The following is a 21,945-nucleotide window of genomic DNA, read 5'->3' as shown; positions in this document are numbered from 1 at the left end:
AGCTCTTGTTTCTTTCAAGATGCTGAGCTTAGAAGACCCGTCGATTGTTGAAAGCGCTACATTGAAGTCACCAAGTATAAGTGTTTTATTATCAAAGTATGTCTTAACTTTGTTTATTAATTGATTGATATACTTGGCAGCTCCCACATTTGGGGCATATATATTGATGATTGTTAATTCCTCTTCTTGGATAGATCCTTTAAGTATGATATAGTGTCACTCTTCATCTCTCACTACAGTCTTTGGGATAAACTTTAGTTTATCTGAAATAAGCATGGCTACCCTTCGTTTTTTGAGGATCATTTGAATGGTAAATGGTTCTCCAACCTTTTATTTTCAGGCTGGAGGCGTCCTTATGTTTAAAATGAGTCTCTTGTAGACAGCAAATAGACGGGTTTTGCTTTTTATCCAGTTTAAATCCTGCATCTTTTGATAGGGTCATTAAGCCCATTCATGTTCAGAGTTACTATTGAAAGATATGAATTTAGTGTCATCATGAGACCTATTCAGTTCCTGCTTTTGTGGATTGTTCCCTTGGATTTCCTCTTTCTCTTACAGTGTCCCCCTTAATATTTCTTGGAGAAGTGGTTTGGTATTCACATATTCTTTTTGTATCTGCCTGTCTTGGAATCTCTTTATCTCTCCTTCTATTTTGAATGAGAGCCTTGCTGGATAAAGTATTCTTGGCTGCATGTTCTTCTCATTTAGGACCCTGAATATATCCTGCCAGCCCTTTGTGGCCTGCCAGGTCTCTGTGGATAGGTCTTCTGTTAATCTAATATTTCTCCCCATAAATTTAGAGATTTCTTGTCTCTTGCTGCTTTAAGGATCTTCTCTTTATCTTTGGAATTCGCAAGTTTTGGTCACTGTAGAGTGGCCCAAAACAAGTTTTACTAGAAAAAACAGAAAAAGAAAAAAAAAAAAGAAAAAGGGGGGGAAACAAGCAGAAAACAAAAAAACGGGGGGGGGGGGAGTATCCTCTGATTCTATATACTGTAAATCCCTCGACTTCCCCTGGAACTTTCCAGTACTGCTTGGTCAATAACTTGCTTTTCCACTGTCCTTCCAGCTGGTCATCTGTGGGAGGGGCCTGCTGTGCTGATTCTCAGGTGTGTGCACCCGGGGAACTGCCCAGCCCCCTGCTAGCTTTCCGCAAATTGTATAAGGCTCACCCACCTCATGGAGGGGAATCTGTTTCACTCAGAGTTCACCAATTTCGATGGTAATCTCATCCAAAAATATTCCAGCCAATTGTCACATTATATTAATAATTATGTTTAGGAAATCTTTCCATACCTCCAAATCAAACATTGACTCTGTTGGTTGTCAGGAGTTTCTCCATAATTCTTGTATTTACATAGTATCGTTGCACCCGCATGATGACTGTATATGAAAAGAAAATGACATTGAAGCCTATAAGTTACTTCTACAATTTTTCTTCAGCACTTATTATTTGTGTGTTTTCAATAGAGAAACAGAAAAGTTTTGTCATTTCCTTACTGAAATGAAACAGAATTATCTAAAGCCTATATAGAAAAGAGGCTTTTTACTATACTTTGATGCTGTCTTGGCAGTGAAATCCCATATAAATTGGGTTGTGCTTATATAACTGATATGGAATTGAACGTCACATGAATTGTGAATGTGATTATCATTCATCAGGAAATTCTAGGATATTATAACGAGACAATTATAAGAAATCTACAAAATAACTCAGACACCAGGAGATTTCTTTATTCATGATCATTGAATCTGGAGAAAGCAAATATTTTGACACATACAAATCTGATGCTCCAAAGTATTGTGCTTGATCAAAGTTACATAAAATAATGTGCAAGGTCGGCAGATTTTCAGTACGTTTTTAAAATGTACTTTGTTAATTTTAAGTTTTTTAAAGATTTTATTTATTTATTCATGAGAGAGAAAAGGTAGGAACACAGACAGAAAGACAATTTTAATTTTTTAAAAAGATTTTATTTATTTATTAGTGTTAATTTCTTTATTTAAAGGAAAAGCATATTTTACAGTCTATTAACTGGATAGTGGCACACATTATTTTGCTTAAACTATTGAAATAAACTGTGTTCATTGATTCTGACATCTTTAAAATCTTTCTTCAGTTTTATATATATATATATATATATATATATATATATAAAACTTATGTCTCTATATCTATATAACTTATATATCTTTTTCCCTTCATCCATTAGAAAGGACGAATATCCACCATTTGCTTCAAGGTGGATGGAACTGGAGGGTATTATGCTGAGCGAAGTATGTCAGGCAGAGAAGGACAATCATCATATGGTTTCACTCATATGAGGAATATAAAAAAGTAGAGAAAGGGATTATAGTGGAAAGGAGAGAAAGTGAGTGGGGAAAATTAGACAGGGAGACAAACCATGAGAGACTCCTAACTCTGGGAAACAAAGGGTTGGGGAAGAGGAGGTCAGAGGGATGGGGTGACTGGGTGATGGGCACTGAGGGGGCACTTGGTGGGAGGAGCACTGGGTGTTATACTGTATGTTGGCAAATTGAACTTCAAATAAAAAATATATATATCTTCCTTTCTCACTTGTGGAAATGAACATGACTTATTAGCACATATTTCTACTTGAAGATAATTTATTCCCCAAGCTCCTTGATGGTAATTGGCCATAAATGACCCATCTTTAAGGGATACTTAATTTTATGGGAGACAGAATGTAGATATTTACATCTAAAGTCTGAAGAAGGCTCAAATATGAAGTTCTCTAGCTTCTTAAAGTGATATTTTTCCTGAATTATTTTCCAGGAGGAGGAGAAAGAGATTATTAAATTGTTTATAGGAAACAAAGCATGTATGTTTTCAAAAGTTCTAAGCAGACATCATAGATTTGAAATACAAGCTGAAGTGTCAACAGCGTCGGCAGTGAGCATCCAACCACAGGTTAGTAAATAGCCTTTGATAGACAGTTAGTGAATCTGTTTCTGAACTTACAAGTCAACCAGAGATCAATACAGTCTATTATTTTTTTTACATTAAAGTCATTGTCAGTTGAAGTCAAATTTTGTCATTGTTGTATTTGTTTCCTAAATAGCATTTGTAAGTATGCAAAACCGTCCTCATTTGCTTCTGAGTATAAATTCAACATTTATCAAACTTTAAAATGCATTTGTAAGTCATGAAATGTTCTCTGAAATCAGAACCCTGTTTAAATTAATTTCCTCCACTTCTTTTAACATCCTTTTTCAAAAGTGTATTGCTATATAATTTACATACAATGAAGTTCACTCATTTCCAGTGTACAATTAAATGGTTTTTAGCATATTTACAGAGTTGTGCAACTGTCACCAATATCTAATTTCAGAGCACTTTTAATTCAATAACAAGTAAAACATTTCTTTTTTTGCTTGTTTCCCATGTTTCCATCTGATTGCTTTGACGTTATGTTCACCTAATCTCTAAAAAACACTAAATGAAACGCAGTTATGTTTTAGGTTTACATGAGGAAAACTTCATGGCTGTAGAGCAAAAGTATACCAATAAAAGAACAGCCATTATGGTCTGTAATATGTAAGTTAGCTGGTGTCAGGTCATCTAACTTAACTTGTGAAGAGATCCTGAGTTGTGATTATACCCATTTTGTCTTGGCGGTGGTTAAATTTAAATTTATAAGCCCATTTTAAAGAGGGGTAGCACCTATAGCTAAAGAGTCTTGCAATGAAATATTTTAATAAAATCCATTTTGAAAAGTTTAAAAGGAACAAAAGGATTTTGAGTCCATTATCCTGACAAAAACCTGCCTGAGACTGTTGCCATTCGAGTGGGCTCAAACAGATATAATAGACATGAATTCCTCTAGATTTTTAAATTCTATCACTATATGTTCCCATCATCAGAATATTTCAAATCCGAAATATGTTACTTTAGTTCCCTGTAAGAGAAGCCTTACCAAACTGTTGTTTCATGTTATAGTTTTCAATCTTATAAAGGGCTAACATACTAAGAGTTCATACAAAGGACAGTTCTGCATCTTTTGTGAAATTACTCTGAAGAAATCTGTTCAGTATCTTTATAAAAAGGTTTATACAATATCTTACTCTTAGTGAGAAGACTGGGGTGTCACTTCATTTCCGTGATAAACTGATAATGAGACCTATCCATTCCATCCCAGTTCTTCTGGAAGTTCAGAACTACATTTTTAATAAAATGCTGAACTTATCACTCACTCATGTATATTGTAAAAACTACACCATCCACCCAAAAAATTATTTCATGGGTTCTATGTTCTGGTCCTTGTTGAGAGCTCTTGCAAAATATTTCTTTCATTGAAGCCACTCTAAAATCCTGTCATAAGCAGTCAGTTTATACACAGTAAACCTATAAATTATTGGATCATTGGCTCTTTAATCGCAAACCCAACTGATTGAGATGATAAGAGCAGTAGTAAAATGTGGGAAAGGGGAGATGTGTGAACCTTATGTTAATAGGTTTGGTTTCCTTTATACTTATTGCTTTATTAAGTGATTTAAGTGAGATTGGTAAACTGTCAGTGTTACATAGACACGGTCTGAATAGTGAGCTTGTGAATGAACAAATGAATATGGAAGGAAGAGATAATTTCATGGCTACCAGGAGAAGTCTCAGAAACTGTCTGGATTGCCAAGATTTCAAAGAAAGCATTGTGGACATAACTGCATAACTCCATAAATCTGTTTAAAAAACATTGTGTCCACTGAGGGGGACACTTGACGGGATGAGCACTGGGTGTTATTCTGTATGTTGGTAAATTGAACACCAATAAAAATTAATTTATTAAAAAAAGAATTTAAGAGTCCAATTATAATAAAATTGTATATCTAAACCTTCTAAAAAAAAAACATTGTGCCTTACATTTAAAACGGGTGAATTTTAGTGCATAGGTACATTTTATCTTAATAAAGTAGATTTAAAAAAGAACAAAAGGAAGATTCCAAGCAGCCTTAATATGAGAGAAAAGCAAATTCTATGGCTGAGCTTGGCTTTAATTTTCTCTGTATTGCATTTTGAATTAACATCTTACAAATTAAAATTACATTCAGATAAAATTTAAGGGAGACAGAACATAAAGACTCTTAACTCTGGGAAATGAACTAGGGGTGGTGGAAGGGGAGGAGGGCAGGGGGTGGGGGGGAATGGGTGATGGGCACTGAGGGGGACACTTGATGGGATGAGCACTGGGTGTTTTTCTGTATGTTGGTAAATTGAACACCAATAGAAATTAACTTATTTAAAAAAAGAAAGGAAAAAAAATTTAGGTGATCAATTTCATGTGCCTGATATTTGACAGGCCCCTTCATATCCACCTCCTTTCTTCATATAGATTCAGAACACAGCCTGAAACTGGAGATAATGAAGTTGCAGAATTTTTCCTTGGTGTCAGAATTTGTGTTGTATGGACTCTGCACGTCCCGACATCTCCAGCATTTATTCTTCATATTTTTCTCTGGGATCTATGTGGCCAGTGTGCTGGGTAACCTCATCATTGTGGTCACTGTAATTTCTGACTCACACTTGCACTCCTCTCCTATGTACTTCCTGCTAGGAAACCTATCTTTCTTAGACATATGGCTTGCCTCCTTTGCCACCCCCAAGATGCTCAGGGACTTTCTTAGTGACCGAAAGCTTATCTCCTTTGGAGGATGTATGGCTCAAATCTTCTTCTTGCACTTTATTGGTGGGGCTGAGATGGTACTTCTGGTTTCCATGGCCTATGACAGATATGTGGCTATATGTAAACCTCTGCATTATATGACCATGATGAGACGGCAGACCTGCGTGGGGCTGGTGTTGGTCTCATGGGTCATTGGCTTTGTGCATTCCATCAGTCAAGTAGCCTTTACTGTGAATTTACCGTACTGTGGCCCCAATGAGGTAGACAGCTTCTTTTGTGACCTGCCTCTTGTAATCAAGCTTGCCTGCATGGACACCTATGTCTTAGGTATCCTTATGATCTCAAATAGTGGATTACTCTCCATGAGCTGCTTTCTGCTCCTCTTGGTCTCTTACACTGTCATCCTCATCACTGTCCGACAGCGCACTGCTGGTGGGGTATCCAAAGCACTCTCCACTTGCTCTGCACACATCATGGTTGTCACACTCTTCTTTGGGCCCTGCATTTTCATTTATGTGTGGCCTTTCAGTCGGTTCTCTGTGGACAAGCTCCTGTCTGTGTTTTACACCATTTTTACTCCACTCTTGAACCCCCTTATCTACACACTGAGAAATAAAGAGATGAAAATAGCTATGAAGAAACTGTGTAACCACCATGTGACTTCTCATTGAATCACAACTTTCCATAGGCCTACATGTTCTTACTCATTTAGGGGATATAATTTCTTTAATATGATTTGTGCAAAGATTTCACTCTGATGTTTTACTGATTTAATTTGTATTGTGTTATATTGCAGAGAAATAGTTGTAGATCACAACAAAAATCATGTATATACTTCTGTATAATTTTATGCTTTAAATAAAATTTTATGACATTATAATATCACTACCTGATATTGTATGGTTTATATTAATTACAATAATTATATTATTTTAATATAATTTTACTGGGTGATGGGCACTGAGGGGGGCACTTGACAGGATGAGCATTGGCTGTTATGCTATATGTTGGCACATCGAACTCCAATAAAAAAATACAAAATAAAATAAAAACAGTTAAAATAATTTTATATTATAAACATAATTTGTAAGTATAAAATGGCATTGTAATATAATATTAGTATACTTACATAGTAATTACTATATAATATAACTTCATTATGAATACACATACATGTACATTCATACATTTAACTCCATACATTCCCTTCAGAATGCACTTGCAAATTATATTTCTTTCTTTGTTAAATCAGATTTCTCTTACTAGTATTTTGTGTAAAATATTAATAAGAAATGAATTTAATTTCCTAAATATTGTTCAATACAGCATGAGCTGTTAGTTCATAGGCATTCAAGACATGAGACACTCAGCACAAGGAAGCTAGTTGAGAATAAAATGCCTTAGGAATCTCCTGGCATTGAAAGCCTGAGAGAAGGAAAAAGACACTATTTAAAGGTCTTATTGATTTAAAAAGTATACTTTTTCTTATAAATGTGTATTATGCTTAAACTTTTTAGTTAAAAAAATGAATGTATGCCAGTAAAATTCAATTACAGTTCATTTTCTTACAGGAAAAGAATCAGTATTTCTGGCTCAGTATTTCATGTTGTAAAATAAGCTACTATGTTACTATTTAAAGTGACTGGGTGATGGGCATAGAGGGGGGCACTTGATGGGATGAGCACTGGGTGTTATGCTATATGTTGGTAAATTGAACTCCAATAAAAAAATAAAAAATAAAGTGCATTGGTTTAGAAAATTAATAAATTTTTACCCACAGACTGTAAATAAACACTACATTTACACTGTCTTACTGAGTCAATTCTGTCCCTTGGAGAATCATCTATTCAGAAGTGTGCTTGAGTACCACAGATTCAGATCTCATGCTGAATTTTTAGATGTCTGGATCTTAAGAAGATAATCATAAGCAAGAGGTAACTTTTGTATTAACTAAACTAATGGTTAAAGAGTTCAGTTTTCTTGTACTTCGATTCTGAAATGTCACACAAAAGGAGAGAATCAGGTAATGAGCAAATTACTTGAGTAACTGGATGAACCTGCCAATAATTTTAGACAATGTTTCCTTTTTTAAAGACTTTATTTATTCATGAGAGACACAGAGAGACAGAGACACAGGCAGAAGGAGAAGCAGGTTCCCCACGGGGAGCCTGAGGTGTGACTTGATCCCAGGTCTCCAGGATCACATCCTGGGCTTAAGGCAACGCTAAACCTCTGAGTAACCCAGGTTGCCCCTAGACAATGTTTGCAATAAGGAGAAGCATGCTCCAGGGCACTTCTGGCTTCTCTTATGGCTGTAATGTCACACATTTTCACAAACACTAAAAGAACACAGATTGAAAACAGCTGCTTTAGGATAAGTTTCTCAGGAGTCCTCTTGCTTGGCACTGTAATAATACTGTATTTTGATTTTATAAACTTTGGGCATAGTCAAATTCTATGATGAATTACACCCATCTATGCGAAAATTAAAGAGCTTAAAAGAGATATATGCTGTCTATGTGCACTGCAGCATTATGTGTAATAGTCAAGATATAGAAGCAACCTAAGTGTCCAAATGTAGATGAATGGATGAAGAAGTGGTACCTATATTTATATCTTTTTATATATCTGTATATTACCTATATCATGGAATATTGGAATATTATTTGGCCATTAAAAAAGAATGAAATGTTATCCTTTAAGACAAAATGCATGGACCTAGAGGGTATTATTGGAAGTTAAATAAGTAAGACAGAGAAAGACAAATACCATATGATTTTACTTAAATGTGGAGTCTAAAAAAAAAAGAAATGAACAAAAGAAACAGACTTACAGACACAGAGAACAAGTGGTGTTTATCATATGGGAAGAGGGTGGAGGATAGACAAAATAGGTGAAGGAAAATTAAGAGATACAAACGTTCAGTTATCAAATAAATGTCAGGGATATGATGTACAGCATAGGAAAATAGTCGATAATATGGTAATAACTTTGTATGTTGACAGTAACTAGACTTCCTGAGGGGATCACTTTTTAATGTATAAAAGTTCTGATCACTGTGACGTACACCCGAAGTTCATAGGGTATTATCTGTCAATTATACTTCAATTTAAAAAAAGAGTGGATACCACAAAAGCTTTCAGGAAGATGATACCATAATCATCTCTTAAACTGTTGAAGACAAAAAAGAAGGCTTAAAATCTGAAAGATCAAGTAATATTTATAAAATGCTAGAATACAATGAAATAAAAAAGGAGGAAAATATATTGTCTTAATAATTTAAATCCTATTAGAGATAGACATCATTTTATGGGACTCTCATGGTTTCCTCTTAATGCCATTATTTAAAAATTTTTTCAGAGACGTGTGCATTTCCCTCTGAAGAAATGGGACAAAAGTATTGAGCTGCCCGAGCCTTCTTCCCCTAGCCCTCCGTTCAAATAAGTCCCAGGTGGGAAGGCACTTCTGTTGCCTCTGAAATTTTGAAATAACATCAAAAGAGACAGCATCAGGTGTCAGTGTTGAGCTATGGACGGAGTGGGCCCAGAAGCTGTCCTGGAGCAGCACCGTCCACACCCTGCCAGCTGTGCTCATGTGCAGCGCTCAGTGCTTTGGGGGGGTCCTGGGGTCCTGCGCAGGCGCGACAGGGAGCAGGGCCAGGTGCCCGGGCTGCCAGTGTTCCTTCAGAGTTCTATGCTTGCAGGTCGCCGGCATCCTCTGGCTGTGGAGGCTGGGGTGTCCAGAGGGCCTCGGGGTGGGATTCACTGTTGCTCAAACTGCCGGGGGGGGGTGGTGGTGGTGCTGGCTGTGTGGAGCCTCAGGTGGGCGTGGGACCCCTCGAAGGGCAGCGAGGCCTGGGGGCAGGATCTGCTGCTGCTTAACACACAGGGGTGGGGGCGGGGGCTGGCTGCGTGCATGGGACCTCAGGTGTGCATGGACCCCTCAAAGGGCACCGAGGACTTCCCATAGGCTCAGGGGTGCTGGCTGGCGGGGACTCCGCCAGGGGACCACCTAGCTTCCCATTGAGGACTCCGAAGATGTCACGAGCCACTTGATGGGGACCCTGGATCTCCAACAGGTAGGTGGCGCCAGGTCACGGAGAAGATCCGGATGGCGTCCTAGTTTAGGACCTCCTTGGGAGAGGTTGTGCCTCTCCTTGTGTGCTGTGCCTACAGGACATGTGCTTGAAGGGCCCCACTTAATGGGCCGACTGAAGGAGTGTCCTCTGGACAGGCTTCTGGTGGCATCTTCTCTCCTCCAGCTGTGTAGTGGGGCGTGTGTTGTGGAGATATTTCCCAGTACTTACAGATTGAGAATAGGTCGGTGGTACACCTGGCCTTCGTCCCAACCTTGGACAGCCACCTGTCAGGGATGGGGCGGTGATTTTGTAGTTGTGTGGCTCAGACAGCAGCTGTGGTCAGCCTGGTCCCAAAAATGATGGGGAAAATAAGTTATAAGTTGTCGTTGCCTCAGTGAGGGGGTGATTAGTACTCTTACAGGTAGTCCTAATTAAAATGCCAAATTCGAGGGCTTCCAGAGAGTTCATTGAACAAAACTCAGAGAAGGGCCTAGTCTTTCAGTGTCTTCTATTTCAATTGAGGTGGCATTCTTTTGGGAGGAAACCACATCATAGCTACTTCAGATTCTGCAGTGGTTCCACAGTGCCTGTAATGTGGGAAAAAAGATTTCCTTTCAAATTATCTCTTTTCCATCTGTTTTGGATTAATTTCCTTAGTTTTATTGATGTAATTGACGTTGTAGACCTTAAGACATAGCCATTTTATATCAAGATATGTCTAGTACTATTTATACATTTATTATTGAAGTAATAAATGTTAAACACCTGCTATAGTTCAGACTACATCAGCAGAACTAGGAGCAAACATAGAGTATTTAAGAACACATTCTTAGTTGAGTGGAATAAAAGCAAGGGAACGAACGGTCACAAAATATGCTGTCATGTGAGATCTATGATAGCGATAAACATGATATCTGAGTGCAGGAGAGGGAAACAATCCAGTCTTGTTGGTTAGGAAAAAGTTCCTTTCTTACATCAGTTTTTCTTTGATTTCTGAGGATTCTGTATTTTGTCCTGTTATTATACACACACACACGCACAGCATGTTCAGCACAGAACCAGTCCTGTAGGAAATGCTGGAGTAGATGCTAGATCCCACAGGCATTTCTGACTGTTTAGAAGCATCCATGACTCTTATCTGCAGTCTCTTCTCACCACTCCATCTTGCTTTGGTCAGATTCATGAAAATGGATGTGGATCCTTGCACTATTTCACCTTAGGTGCAGAAATCTCTAGTTGTCTAGATTGAAGGAGTATGCCTGCCTGATTTGTTAGTGAAACTTGAGTTACCAAAGTCACCAATTTTCCCCAAATTGTGGGGTTTTGTAGGGAATTTGTCAGTCAGTGTACAGGCAGTACAGCTATAGATTTTAAGTGGAGGAACTTCTTTGAATTTTGAGGAAGCCTTTTATGAAACTCATTTTCCTGTTTTGAAATAAGGTAAAATCCAAAATACTTTGTTTTCCTAAGTGTAATTTGAAGACCACCCACGTTAAAATCACCTGCAATACTTTATAAATGCAAATAATCTGGGTCCATCATTGCCCTGCTGAATTAGTATTCTGGGCCCAAATCCCAGAAATGTGCTTTTTACACCAAGATGTTTCAGATAATTCTAATTCACAATCATGACTGAAAAACCACTGGATATTTGTTGGCATCATCCATCTGCAGGGGTAGCTGCTTTAAGGGTCGGTTAGAAGGATTTGCTTATGTGAGAAGTCTCTATTAATGGACCAGGATATAGTCTCAGAAAAATGTGACTAGGACATATTGATTCAAAATTTGTGATCTCGGGATACCTGGGTGGCGCAGCGTTTTGGCGCCTGCCTTTGGCCCAGGGCGCGATCCTGGAGACCCGGGATCGAATCCCACATCAGGCTCCCGGTGCATGGAGCCTTCTTCTCCCTCCGCCTGTTTCTCTGCCTCTCTCTCTCTCTCTGTGACTATCATAAATAAATAAAAAATTAAAAAAAAATTAAAAAAATTTGTGATCTCATAAAATGTGTTGTTTATGGACAGATGAGTCTATCACTGAGAAGGTGCTGTGAAGTTGAGGCATCCTAAACATTTCTTCTCTCCCTGCCGTCATGAAGGGATCAGCTCTTTCCTCTTTCAATTCTCTGTGAGATATCATTAACTGCCTTAAAAACTTTGAAAAACAAAATGGCAAGCTTGGTTTTGCCACTTAGCTATTCAAACCACGCTGAAATCCAGAAAGCCCAGATTTCAGAAGGGCAATATTTAGAGAGCTATATCTCCTATAGTCACTGTATAATCACTATCTGGTCTCAGGAGTGTTTTTCTTTCATGTCAATATTTAAACAGCTTTTAAATCAAATGATTTTGTATAAAGAATTCTTCAATGTAAGTAATTTCTAAATGTTAAATTCTCAAAGGGGAGCCTCGAAATTTAAAGATTTCCATTGGAAGTAAAATTCCATTCCTATACATGGGGAAATATATTTTTTTTTCATTTCTCTCTCTTTCTCCTTGATCTCAGATGCAGTTTGAAGATGAAAAGATTAGGGAGACTTTCACAGAAATAAATATATGTCCAATCATTGTATCTCCTCGTATTGCCTCCTTCATCCATTAGGAGGACCCAGATGATCTTGACGAAGGAAGTGACTCTTGCAGTTTTATGGTTCTGCCTAAGAAACACATTCACCACAGTTCATTTCTTTAAATTAATTACCAGAGTTCTATTTGTATTTAAAGCTATTTATTTTTATTTTTTTATTTTTTTAATTTATTTTTTATTTTTTTTATTTAAAGCTATTTAATGTCTAGTTCCACCCTCAGCCTGTAAACCTCCTGAAGTCAGGATTACTGTTTTATCTCAGAACTTGACATAGCTCTAGGCAAATGGTAGATATTCATTAGGAATATTAGTTGTACTCATTAAGTATATTAGCTGAATGGATAAGTCAATGCATTATATTTTTAAAAAACATCTTATGGCTGTTACTGGATATTTCTTCTTAATGCCAGAGTTAAGGAAAGCTCAAATCTGTGTTTTTAAATGATAATTTTTAAATTCTTGATTTATTATTATGGTTTTGGTATTTTAGGTTTTCACCAGGCAAAGCCAATGTATGAATCAAATTATTCTGATGTGTTTTGGTTTATATCCTTGGCACTTTCTACCTATAGACCAGCACTGAATTTTCTCCTTGCCTTTTCTCCAATGTTTTATGTAACAGTTATCCTGGGAAACCTCCTTGTTGTGTTTAGAGTGATGTTTACCCTTACATTCCACTATGCACTTCCTTTTAGCAAATCTCTCATTCATTGACTTGTGTCTTTCCACCTTAATGATTCCTAAGAAGATTCATGACCTGCACTCAGGGCACAAAACCATATCCTTCCAGGGATGTGTCATCCATTTATTTGTATTTCATGTCCTGGGTGGATCTGAGATGGTGCTGCTCATTGCCATAGTCTTGGATTGCTATGTGGCCATATGTAAGCCTCTCCACTATCTGACTATCATGAGCCCGCAGATGTGAATTTTGCTTCTGTCTGGTGCTTGGGCTGTTGGCCTCATTCATTCAGTGGCCCAGTTAGCTTTTGTTGTCCACTTGACTTTTTGTGGTCCTAATGAGATAGACAGCTTTTGCTTTGAACTTCCTTGGTTCATCAAACATGCCTGTGCAGACCCTTACAGGATGGAATTCATGGTGACTGCCAACAGCAGGTTCATTTCCATGGGCGCCTTCTTCTCATTGCTTATCTCCTAAGTTTTCATCCTGGTCACTGTCTGGAAACGTTTCTCAGGTGGTTTGTCTAAGGCCTTTTCTACTCTGTCAGCGCACATTAAAGAAGCTGTGGTCTATGTATACAATGGAATATTACTCAGCCATCAGAAATGACGAATACCCACCATCTGTCTGGACATAAATGGAACTGGAGGGTATTATGCTGAGTGAAGTAAGTCAATCAGAGAAGGACAAACATTATATGGTTTCATTCATACAGGGAATATAAGAAATAGTAAAAGGGAATAAAGAGGAAAGGAGAGAAAATGAGTGGGAAGTACCAGTGAGGGTGACAGAACATGAGAGACTCCTAACTCTGAAAAAGGAACGAAGGGTGGTGGAAAGTAAGGTGGGCGGGGGGATGGGGTGACTGGGTGATGGGCACTGAGGGGGGCACTTGACGGGATGAGCACTGGGTGTTATGCTGTATGGTGGCAAATCAAAATCCAATAACAAATACATACATACATAGATACATACATACATAAATATTTGTTGAGTTAAGAGAATGGAATTTTAGGGATCGTTAGTGATTTCATTATGAACTGAAAAGTACTGTCAACATAGGTTAGATTTTTTTATTATTGAAGTATCATTAACATACAGTGTTATGTTAGTTTCAAGTTTAAAATGTAATTCTACAATTCTGTGCATTAGGCAGTGCTCATTATGACATAAGTGTACTCTTAATCCCCTTTGTCGATATCACTCATCCCCCACCCATCTTCCCTGTGGCAACCAACCTATTTGTTTTTTTGCATTTAAGAGCCTGTTTTTTTATATTATATATATATTATATATTTTTTATATATAAATTTATTTTTTATTGGTGTTCAATTTGCCAACATACAGAATAACACCCAGTGCTCATCCTGTCAAGTGCCCCCCTCAGTGCCCATCACCCATTCACCCTCATCCCCCGCCCTCCTCCCCTTCTACCACCCCTAGTTCGTTTCCCAGAGTTAGGAGTCTTTATGTTCTGTCTCCCTTTCTGATATTTCCTACCCATTTCTTCTCCCTTCCCTTCTATTCCCTTTCACTATTATTTATATTCCCTAAATGAATGAGAACATATAGTATTTGTCCTTCTCCGATTCACTCATTTCACTCAGCATAATACCCTCCAATTCCATCCACGTTGAAGCAAATGGTGGGTATTTGTCATTTCTGATGGCTGAGTAATATTCCATTGTATACATAAACCACATCTTCTTTATCCATTCATCTTTCGATGGACACCGAGGCTCCTTCCACAGTTTGGCTATTGTGGACATTGCGGCTAGAAATATCGGGGTGCAGGTGTCCCGGCATTTCATTGCATCTGAATCTTTGGGGTAAATCCCCAACAGTGCAACTGCTGGGTCGTAAGGCAGGTCTATTTTTAACTCTTTGAGGAACCTCCACACATTTTTCCAGAGTGGCTGCACCAGTTCACATTCCCACCAAGAATGTAAGAGGCTTCCCTTTTCTCCGCATCCTCTCCAACATTTGTTGTTTCCTGCCTTGTTAATTTTCCCCATTCTCACTGGTGTGAGGTGGTATCTCATTGTGGTTTTGATTTGTATTTCCCTGATGGCAAGAGATGCAGAGCATTTTCTCATGTGCTTGTTGGCCATGTCTATGTCTTCCTCTGTGAGATTTCTCTTCGTGTCTTTTGCCCATTTATTTTATTTTATTTTATTTTTTTAATAAATTAATTTTTATTGGTGTTCAATTTACCAACATACAGAATAACACCCAGTGCTCATCCCGTCAAGTGTCCCCCTCAGTGCCCGTCACCCATTCACCCCCACCCCCCGCCCTCCTCCCCTTCCACCACCCCTAGTTCATTTCCCAGAGTTAGGAGTCTTTATGTTCTGTCTCCCTTCCTGATATTTCCCACACATTTCTTCTCCCTTTATATTCCCTTTCAATATTATTTATATTCCCCAAATGAATGAAGACATACACTGTTTGTCTTTCTCCGATTGAGTTACTGCACTCAGCATAATACCCTCCAGTTCCATCCACGTTGAAGCAAATGGTGGGTATTTGTCATTTCTAATTGCTGAGTAATATTCCATTGTATACATAAACCGCATCTTCTTTATCCATTCATCTTTCGATGGACACCGAGGCTCCTTCCACAGTTTGGCTATTGTGGACATTGCTGCTAGAAACATCAGGGTGCAGGTGTCCTGGGGTTTCATTGCATCTGTATCTTTGGGGTAAATCCCCAACAGTGCAATTGCTGGGTCGTAGGGTAGGTCTATTTTTAACTCTTTGAGGAACCTCCACACATTTTTCCAGAGTGGCTGCACCAGTTCACATTCCCACCAAGAGTGTAAGAGGCTTCCCATTTCTCCGCATCCTCTCCAACATTTGTTGTTTCCTGCATTGTTATTTTTCCCCATTCTCACTGGTGTGAGGTGGTATCTCATTGTGGTTTTGATTTGTATTTCCCTGATGGCAAGCGATGCAGAGCATTTTCTCATGTGCTTGTTGGCCATGTCAATGTCTTCCTCTGTGAGATTTCTGTTCATGTCTTTTGCCCATTTCATGATTGGATTGTTTATTTCTTTGGTGTTGAGTTTAATAAGTTCTTTTTGGATTTTGGAAACTAGCCCTTTATCTGATATATCATTTGCAAATATCTTCTCCCATTCTGTAGGTTGTCTTTTAGTTTTGTTGACTGTATCCTTTGGTGTGCAAAAGCTTCTTATCTTGATGAAGTCCCAATAGTTCATTTTTGCTTTTGTTTCTTTTGCCTTTGTGGATGTATCTTGCAAGAAGTTACTGTGGCCAAGTTCAAAAAGGGTGTTGCCTGTGTTCTCTAGGATTTTGATGGAATCTCGTCTCACTTTGATGGAATCTTGTCTCATTTCGATGGAATCTTGTCTCACTCTTTTGCCCATTTAATGATTGGATTGAAAACCAAACAATTAGGCTATCATCTCCTAACTCATTCGTGAAATAGTAATTATTTTAACCTCAGATCGTCTGCTCTCAAAAACTCACTTCAACTGTTCATGTCTCCTGTTTTTTTCCAAGCAAGTCCTCTCGTGTCCCACATTTTCTGCATGGCTGACTTGACCTCTTTGTTCCGAAGTGTGTAGATGAGGGGATTCAGCATGAGTGTAATAACATTGTAGAGTACAGACACCATCTTGTCCACAGAAAATGTGGACAAGGGACGAACATAGAAGAAAATACTGGGTCCAAAGAAGAGTGTTAGTACCATGAGGTGGGAGCCACAGGAGGAGAGTGCCTTTCGCCTTCCCTCCTTGGAGTGAATCTTGGCCAGGTTAGTGGAATAGGAAGAAAACAGTATAATAAAGGAACTGGTAGAGATTAACCCACTGTTAGATGCCATTAGTAATTCAATAATAATGTGTCCACACAGGCAAGTTTGATGATGGGGGAACATCACAAAAGAAGTTGTCCACCTGGTTTTGTCCACAAAAAAGGCAAACGTATAGTAAGGATCCTCTGGACAGTAGATTACACAAACACTCCCATCCAGGAGGCAGCTACCAACATACAGCGTAATCCTTCACTCATAATAGTGGTATAGTGCAGAGGGCAACAAATTGCAACATAAAGATCATAGGCCATCACTATAAGCAGGAACATCTCAACTGCTCCTACAAAATGCAGAAAGAAGAGCTGCACAATGCATTGGCCATAGCAAATGACCCTCTCATTATCAAGAAAATCAGCCAGAAGCTTAGGGATAGTTGAATAACGTAAGTCCAGGAAAGAGGGGTTGCCAATAAGGAAATACATGGGTGATGAATTCAGATAGTTATCAGAGGCTACTGTGACCAAGATGAGGACATTGCCTACCCAAGTGGGCACAGAGAAGAAAATAAATAGTATAAATAACCCTGCCTCGATAGGTGGTGTCTGTGAGAAACCGGAAGGACAAAGAGTCTCACCATCTTCTTTGGTTTTCATCCATTTGACCTGGCTTCTTGATTAAAGAAATTAAACAAGGGGCATTAGTAACATTGAAAGTGAATGAGATAGAAGATGGTGGAAGAGTAGGGGTCCTCACCTTACCTGGCCCCACCAACTTACCTAGATAACTATCAAACTGTCCTGAACACCTATTAATCTGACCTGATATTTAAAGAGAGAACAGCCAGACACTACAGAGAGAAGGGTTTCACTTCTAACAAGGTAGGAAGGCGGAAAAAATAAAATAAAAATGAATCAAGTGGGGGAGTGGCCCTGCGAGGATCCACGGTAAGGCTGCACACCTAGAGCCTCCAGGACAGGAAGGCCCAGCCCCAGAGAAGTGGGAAATTTAAAAAATTCACACCAGATTCTTCCTGGACAGAAAAGTGCTTAGCAGAGAATTTGGGCAGAATCGCAGAAGGGACAGTGAAGTCCAGTTTCCCGGAGTCATTAACAGAGGAAGTGTGCCCCAGGGTAAAGGGCACCACGTAATGTGGGCCGACCTCGGTAAAAAGGTGCAGCATGCACAGGGAAGGGCACCTGGGAGAAGCCAGTCGGTTAGAGGGGCGGCTCCGGACAGAGGGGTCTGTGCCCTGCTGCCTTGGGGAGCCACGTGTGTGTGTGGGAGCCCTGGGAGTGCAAATCCAGAAGCACAGGCCCCAGATCCCAGGGTATACCAGTGGACACAGCCCATGATCTTGCATTCCTCCTGGGACAGATGAAGACCAGAAGGGCACAGGACAGCACGGACTCTCCTGCTGCTGGGAGCCCCCAGGGGGAAGCGAGAAGGGCATAGGACAGAGAGGACTCTACAGTTGCTGGGTGTCTCTAAGCATCAGTGCACCTCCACCACCTGGGAGCATCTAGGACAGTGTGGACTGGGACTCTGTGGGTAGTTACTGTGGGAGCTGAATCCAGGGATGGAAAACTGGATGCTACCATTTGTTATTGTTCTTCCTTGTTTCACCCTGTAGCTGGGAGGGGCAGGGCCACCAGGGAACAGAGGACTCACAAGGTAAACAGCTCCTACTGAGCCCAGCACCTGGCAGAGGGTGGGACATCTCCCCCAGTTATGCAGACCTGGGAATCAGCACAGCAGGTCCCTCCCCCAGAAAACCATCTGGAAGGACAGGGGAAGAGCAAGTTCTTGACTAAGCAGTGCTGGAAGGTTCCAGGGAAAATCAAGGTGTTTACAGTATATAGCACTAGAGGGTATCCCTCCTTCTATTTTTTTCTCTTTTTCCAATACAACTGGTTTTTGTATAAGACTATAAATTTCCAATTTTTTCTTCTTTCCCATCTTAACTACAATATTTTACCACCTCTTCATTTTTAATTTTCTTCCTTTTTGACTTCTATATTTCTACAGTTACAGGTCTTAGATATATTTTCCACTTCCGGATTCCCTTCAACATACTCAACTTAATTTTGGGAGATATACAAGATATGTTTTTTTTTGTTTTTTTGTTTTGTATTTTTTGTTTTCTCTGCCTCATGGTCTTCTACAATGGTGGAACATAATACATTCTAAAACATGACCATAATGCACCCAGAACAAAGTGGCATGGTTCAGTCTGTGAGATTATATTCTCTCTTAATTCCCATACTGCCCCCTTGTTTTATATCATTTATGTTTTGTTAGTCAATGGTGGGACCTTCTACCGGTATTTCTGGTTTATATAAATTTGGGACTGAGCATCTTCTAACATACAGAACTTATACTCAGAACCAAGAGGATCACTCTCTAGGACCCCTCAGGTAGACTACAATCTCCCTCCACTACAACTTCATCATGACCACCATCTCCCAGTCCCCCCAACTCGTTTTGTTCTCCTCCTTTTTAAAAATTTATCCTCTTTATACTTGCTTTCTTCTATTTTCTTTTTTCTCCTCTAGTATCAGATTCTTGGCCTTTCATTTTTTTAACTACTTTGTTTTAAAATTAGTTTTTCACATTAGTGGTCCTTCTGTTTTACTTTTTTCCAATCTTTGTTTTAAATTTCTGGTCACTGACATCATCAGAAGCATCTGAATAGAAATTTACTTAGGTCATGGGTTGATATTCTGGACTCAGGCCACTCATATAGCCACTATGCACTGAGCAAAGTGACTAGAAGGAATAATTCACCACAAATGAATATGTATGAAACAGTACTCTCTGCCACAGAGTTACAGAATTTGGATTACAATTTGATGTCAGAAACCCAATTCAGAAGCACAATTATAAAGCTACTGGTGGCACTGGAAAAAAAAACATAAAGGATGCAAAGACTTGATGACTGCAGAATTTAGATCAAATCTGGCTGAAATTAAAATCAATTAAATGAGATGCAATCCAAACTGGAGGTCCTAATGATGAGGGTTAATGAGATATAAGAAAGACTGAGTGACATAGGAGAGAATTGATGGCAAGGAAGGCAGCTGAAGAAAAAAGGGGAAAACAATTAAAAGACCATGAGGAAAGGTTAAGGGAAATAAATGATAGCCTCAGAAGGAAAAATTTACCTATAATTCAGGTTACAGGGTGCACCAAAAGGGACAGAGGACCAGAAAGTGCATTTGAATAGAGACCTGGCAGACCAGAAAGGGCTGGCACGATATATTCAGGGGCCAAAAAGAGAAGAACATGCAGCCAAGAATGCTTTTTTTTTTCCAACAAGGCTCTCATTCAGAATAGAAAGAGAGAGAAAGGGCTTCCAAGAAAGGCAGAAACTTAAAGAATATGTGAACACCAAGGCAGCTCTGCAAGAAATATTAAGGGCGACTTTGTAAAAGAAAGAAGCCCGAAGAAATAATCCACAAAAACAGGGACTGAATAGGATTAAGATCACACTAAATTCATATCTTTCAATAGTAACTCTGAACATGAATGGGCTAAATGATCCATTCAAAAGAGACAGGGTTGCACACTGGATAAAAAAGCAAGAACCAACTATTTGTTGTCTAAAAGAGACTCATTTGAGACCAAAGGACACCTACAGCCTGAAAATGAAAGGTTGTAGAACCATTTACCAGGTATCTTATGCTTTTGGGTGCAATTGTAAATGGGATTGACTCCTTAATTTCTCTTTCTTCAGTCTCATTGTTAGTGTATAGAAATGACAAAAAACTACAGAACACTTCTGAAAGAAATTGAGGAAGATACAAAGAGATGGAAAAATATTCCATGCCCATGCATTGGAAGAATTCATATTGTGAAAATGTCAACGTTACCCAGGGCAATTTACACGTTCAATGCAATCCCTATCAAAATACCATGGACTTTCTTCAGAAAGTTGGAAGAAATTATTTTAAGATTTGTGTGGAATCAGAAAAGACCCCAAATAGCCAGGGGAATTTTAAAAAAGAAAACCATAGCAGGGGGCATCAAAATGCCAGATTTCAGGTTGTAGAACAATGCTGTGGTCATTAAGACAGTGGGATGCTGGCACAAAAACAGACACATAGATCAATGGAACAGAAGAGAGAATCCAGAAGTGGACCCTGAACTTTATGGTCAACTAATATTCAACAAAGCAGGAAAGACCATCCACTGGAAAAAAGACAGTCTCTCAATAAATGTTGCTGGGAAATTAGACATCCACATGCAGAAGAATGAACCTAGACCACTCTCTTTCACCATACACAAAGATAAAATCAAAATGGATGAAAGATCTAAATATGAGACAAGATTCCATCAAAATCCTAGAGGAGAACACAGGCAACACCCTTTTTGAACTTGGCCACAGTAACTTCTTGCAAGATACATTCATGAAGGCAAGAGAAACAAAAGCAAAAATGAACTATTGGGACTTCATCAAGATAAGAAGCTTTTGCACAGCAAAGGATACAGTCAACCAATCTAAAGACAACCTACAGAATGGGAGAGGATAACTGCAAATGATGTATCAGATAAAGGGCTAGTTTCCAAGATCTATAAAGAACTTATTAAACTCAACACCAAAGAAACAAACAATCCAATCATGAAATGGGCAAAAGACATGAACAGAAATCTCACAGAGGAAGACATAGACATGGCCAAAACATACATGAGAAAATGCTCTGCATCACTTGCCATCAGGGAAATACAAATCAAAACCACAATCCTCACACCAGTGAGAATGGGGGAATTTTTTAAAATAAATTTATTTTGTATTGCTGTTCAATTAACCAACATACAGAATAACACCCAGTGCTCATCCCGTCAAGTGCCCCCCTCAGTGCCTGTCACCCATTCACACCCCCCCACCCTCCTCCCCTTCCACCACCCCTAGTTCATTTCCCAGAGTTAGGAGTCTTTATGTTCTGTCTCCCTTCCTGATATTTCCCACAGATATCTTCTCCCTTCCCTTATATTCCCTTTCACTATTATTTATATTCCCCAAATGAATGAGAACATACACTGTTTGTCCTTCTCTGATTGACTTACTTCACTCAGCATAATACCCTCCAGTTCCATCCACGTTGAAGCAAATGGTGGGTATTTGTCGTTTCTAATGGCTGAGTAATATTCCATTTTATACATAAACCACATCTTCTTTATGAGAAT

At 38.9% G+C, this 21,945-nt stretch overlaps 1 protein-coding gene and 2 pseudogenes across 1 annotated transcript; 2 read left to right on the top strand and 1 right to left on the bottom strand.

Annotated features, from left to right (window-relative positions):
• The first annotated feature begins 5,350 nt into the window (after positions 1–5,350).
• Positions 5,351–6,310, top strand: LOC112935869 (olfactory receptor 4K14-like). Its single transcript, XM_026019819.2, has one exon. It carries the CDS (start codon positions 5,378–5,380, stop codon positions 6,308–6,310), a length of 933 nt encoding a protein of 310 aa, XP_025875604.1. The 5' UTR covers positions 5,351–5,377.
• A 6,501-nt stretch (positions 6,311–12,811) lies between these two features.
• On the top strand, positions 12,812–13,592 carry LOC140595890 (olfactory receptor 4F6-like; annotated as a pseudogene).
• Positions 13,593–16,476: 2,884 nt separating this feature from the next.
• On the bottom strand, positions 16,477–17,414 carry LOC112935870 (olfactory receptor 4Q2-like; annotated as a pseudogene).
• Between the last annotated feature and the right edge of the window lie 4,531 nt (positions 17,415–21,945).

Source organism: Vulpes vulpes, chromosome 16, assembly GCF_048418805.1.
Source record: "Vulpes vulpes isolate BD-2025 chromosome 16, VulVul3, whole genome shotgun sequence".
Classification (NCBI taxonomy): Eukaryota; Metazoa; Chordata; class Mammalia; order Carnivora; family Canidae; genus Vulpes; species Vulpes vulpes.
The sequence above is the reverse complement of the archived record's forward strand: the minus strand, read 5'-3'. Positions and strand labels throughout refer to the sequence as shown.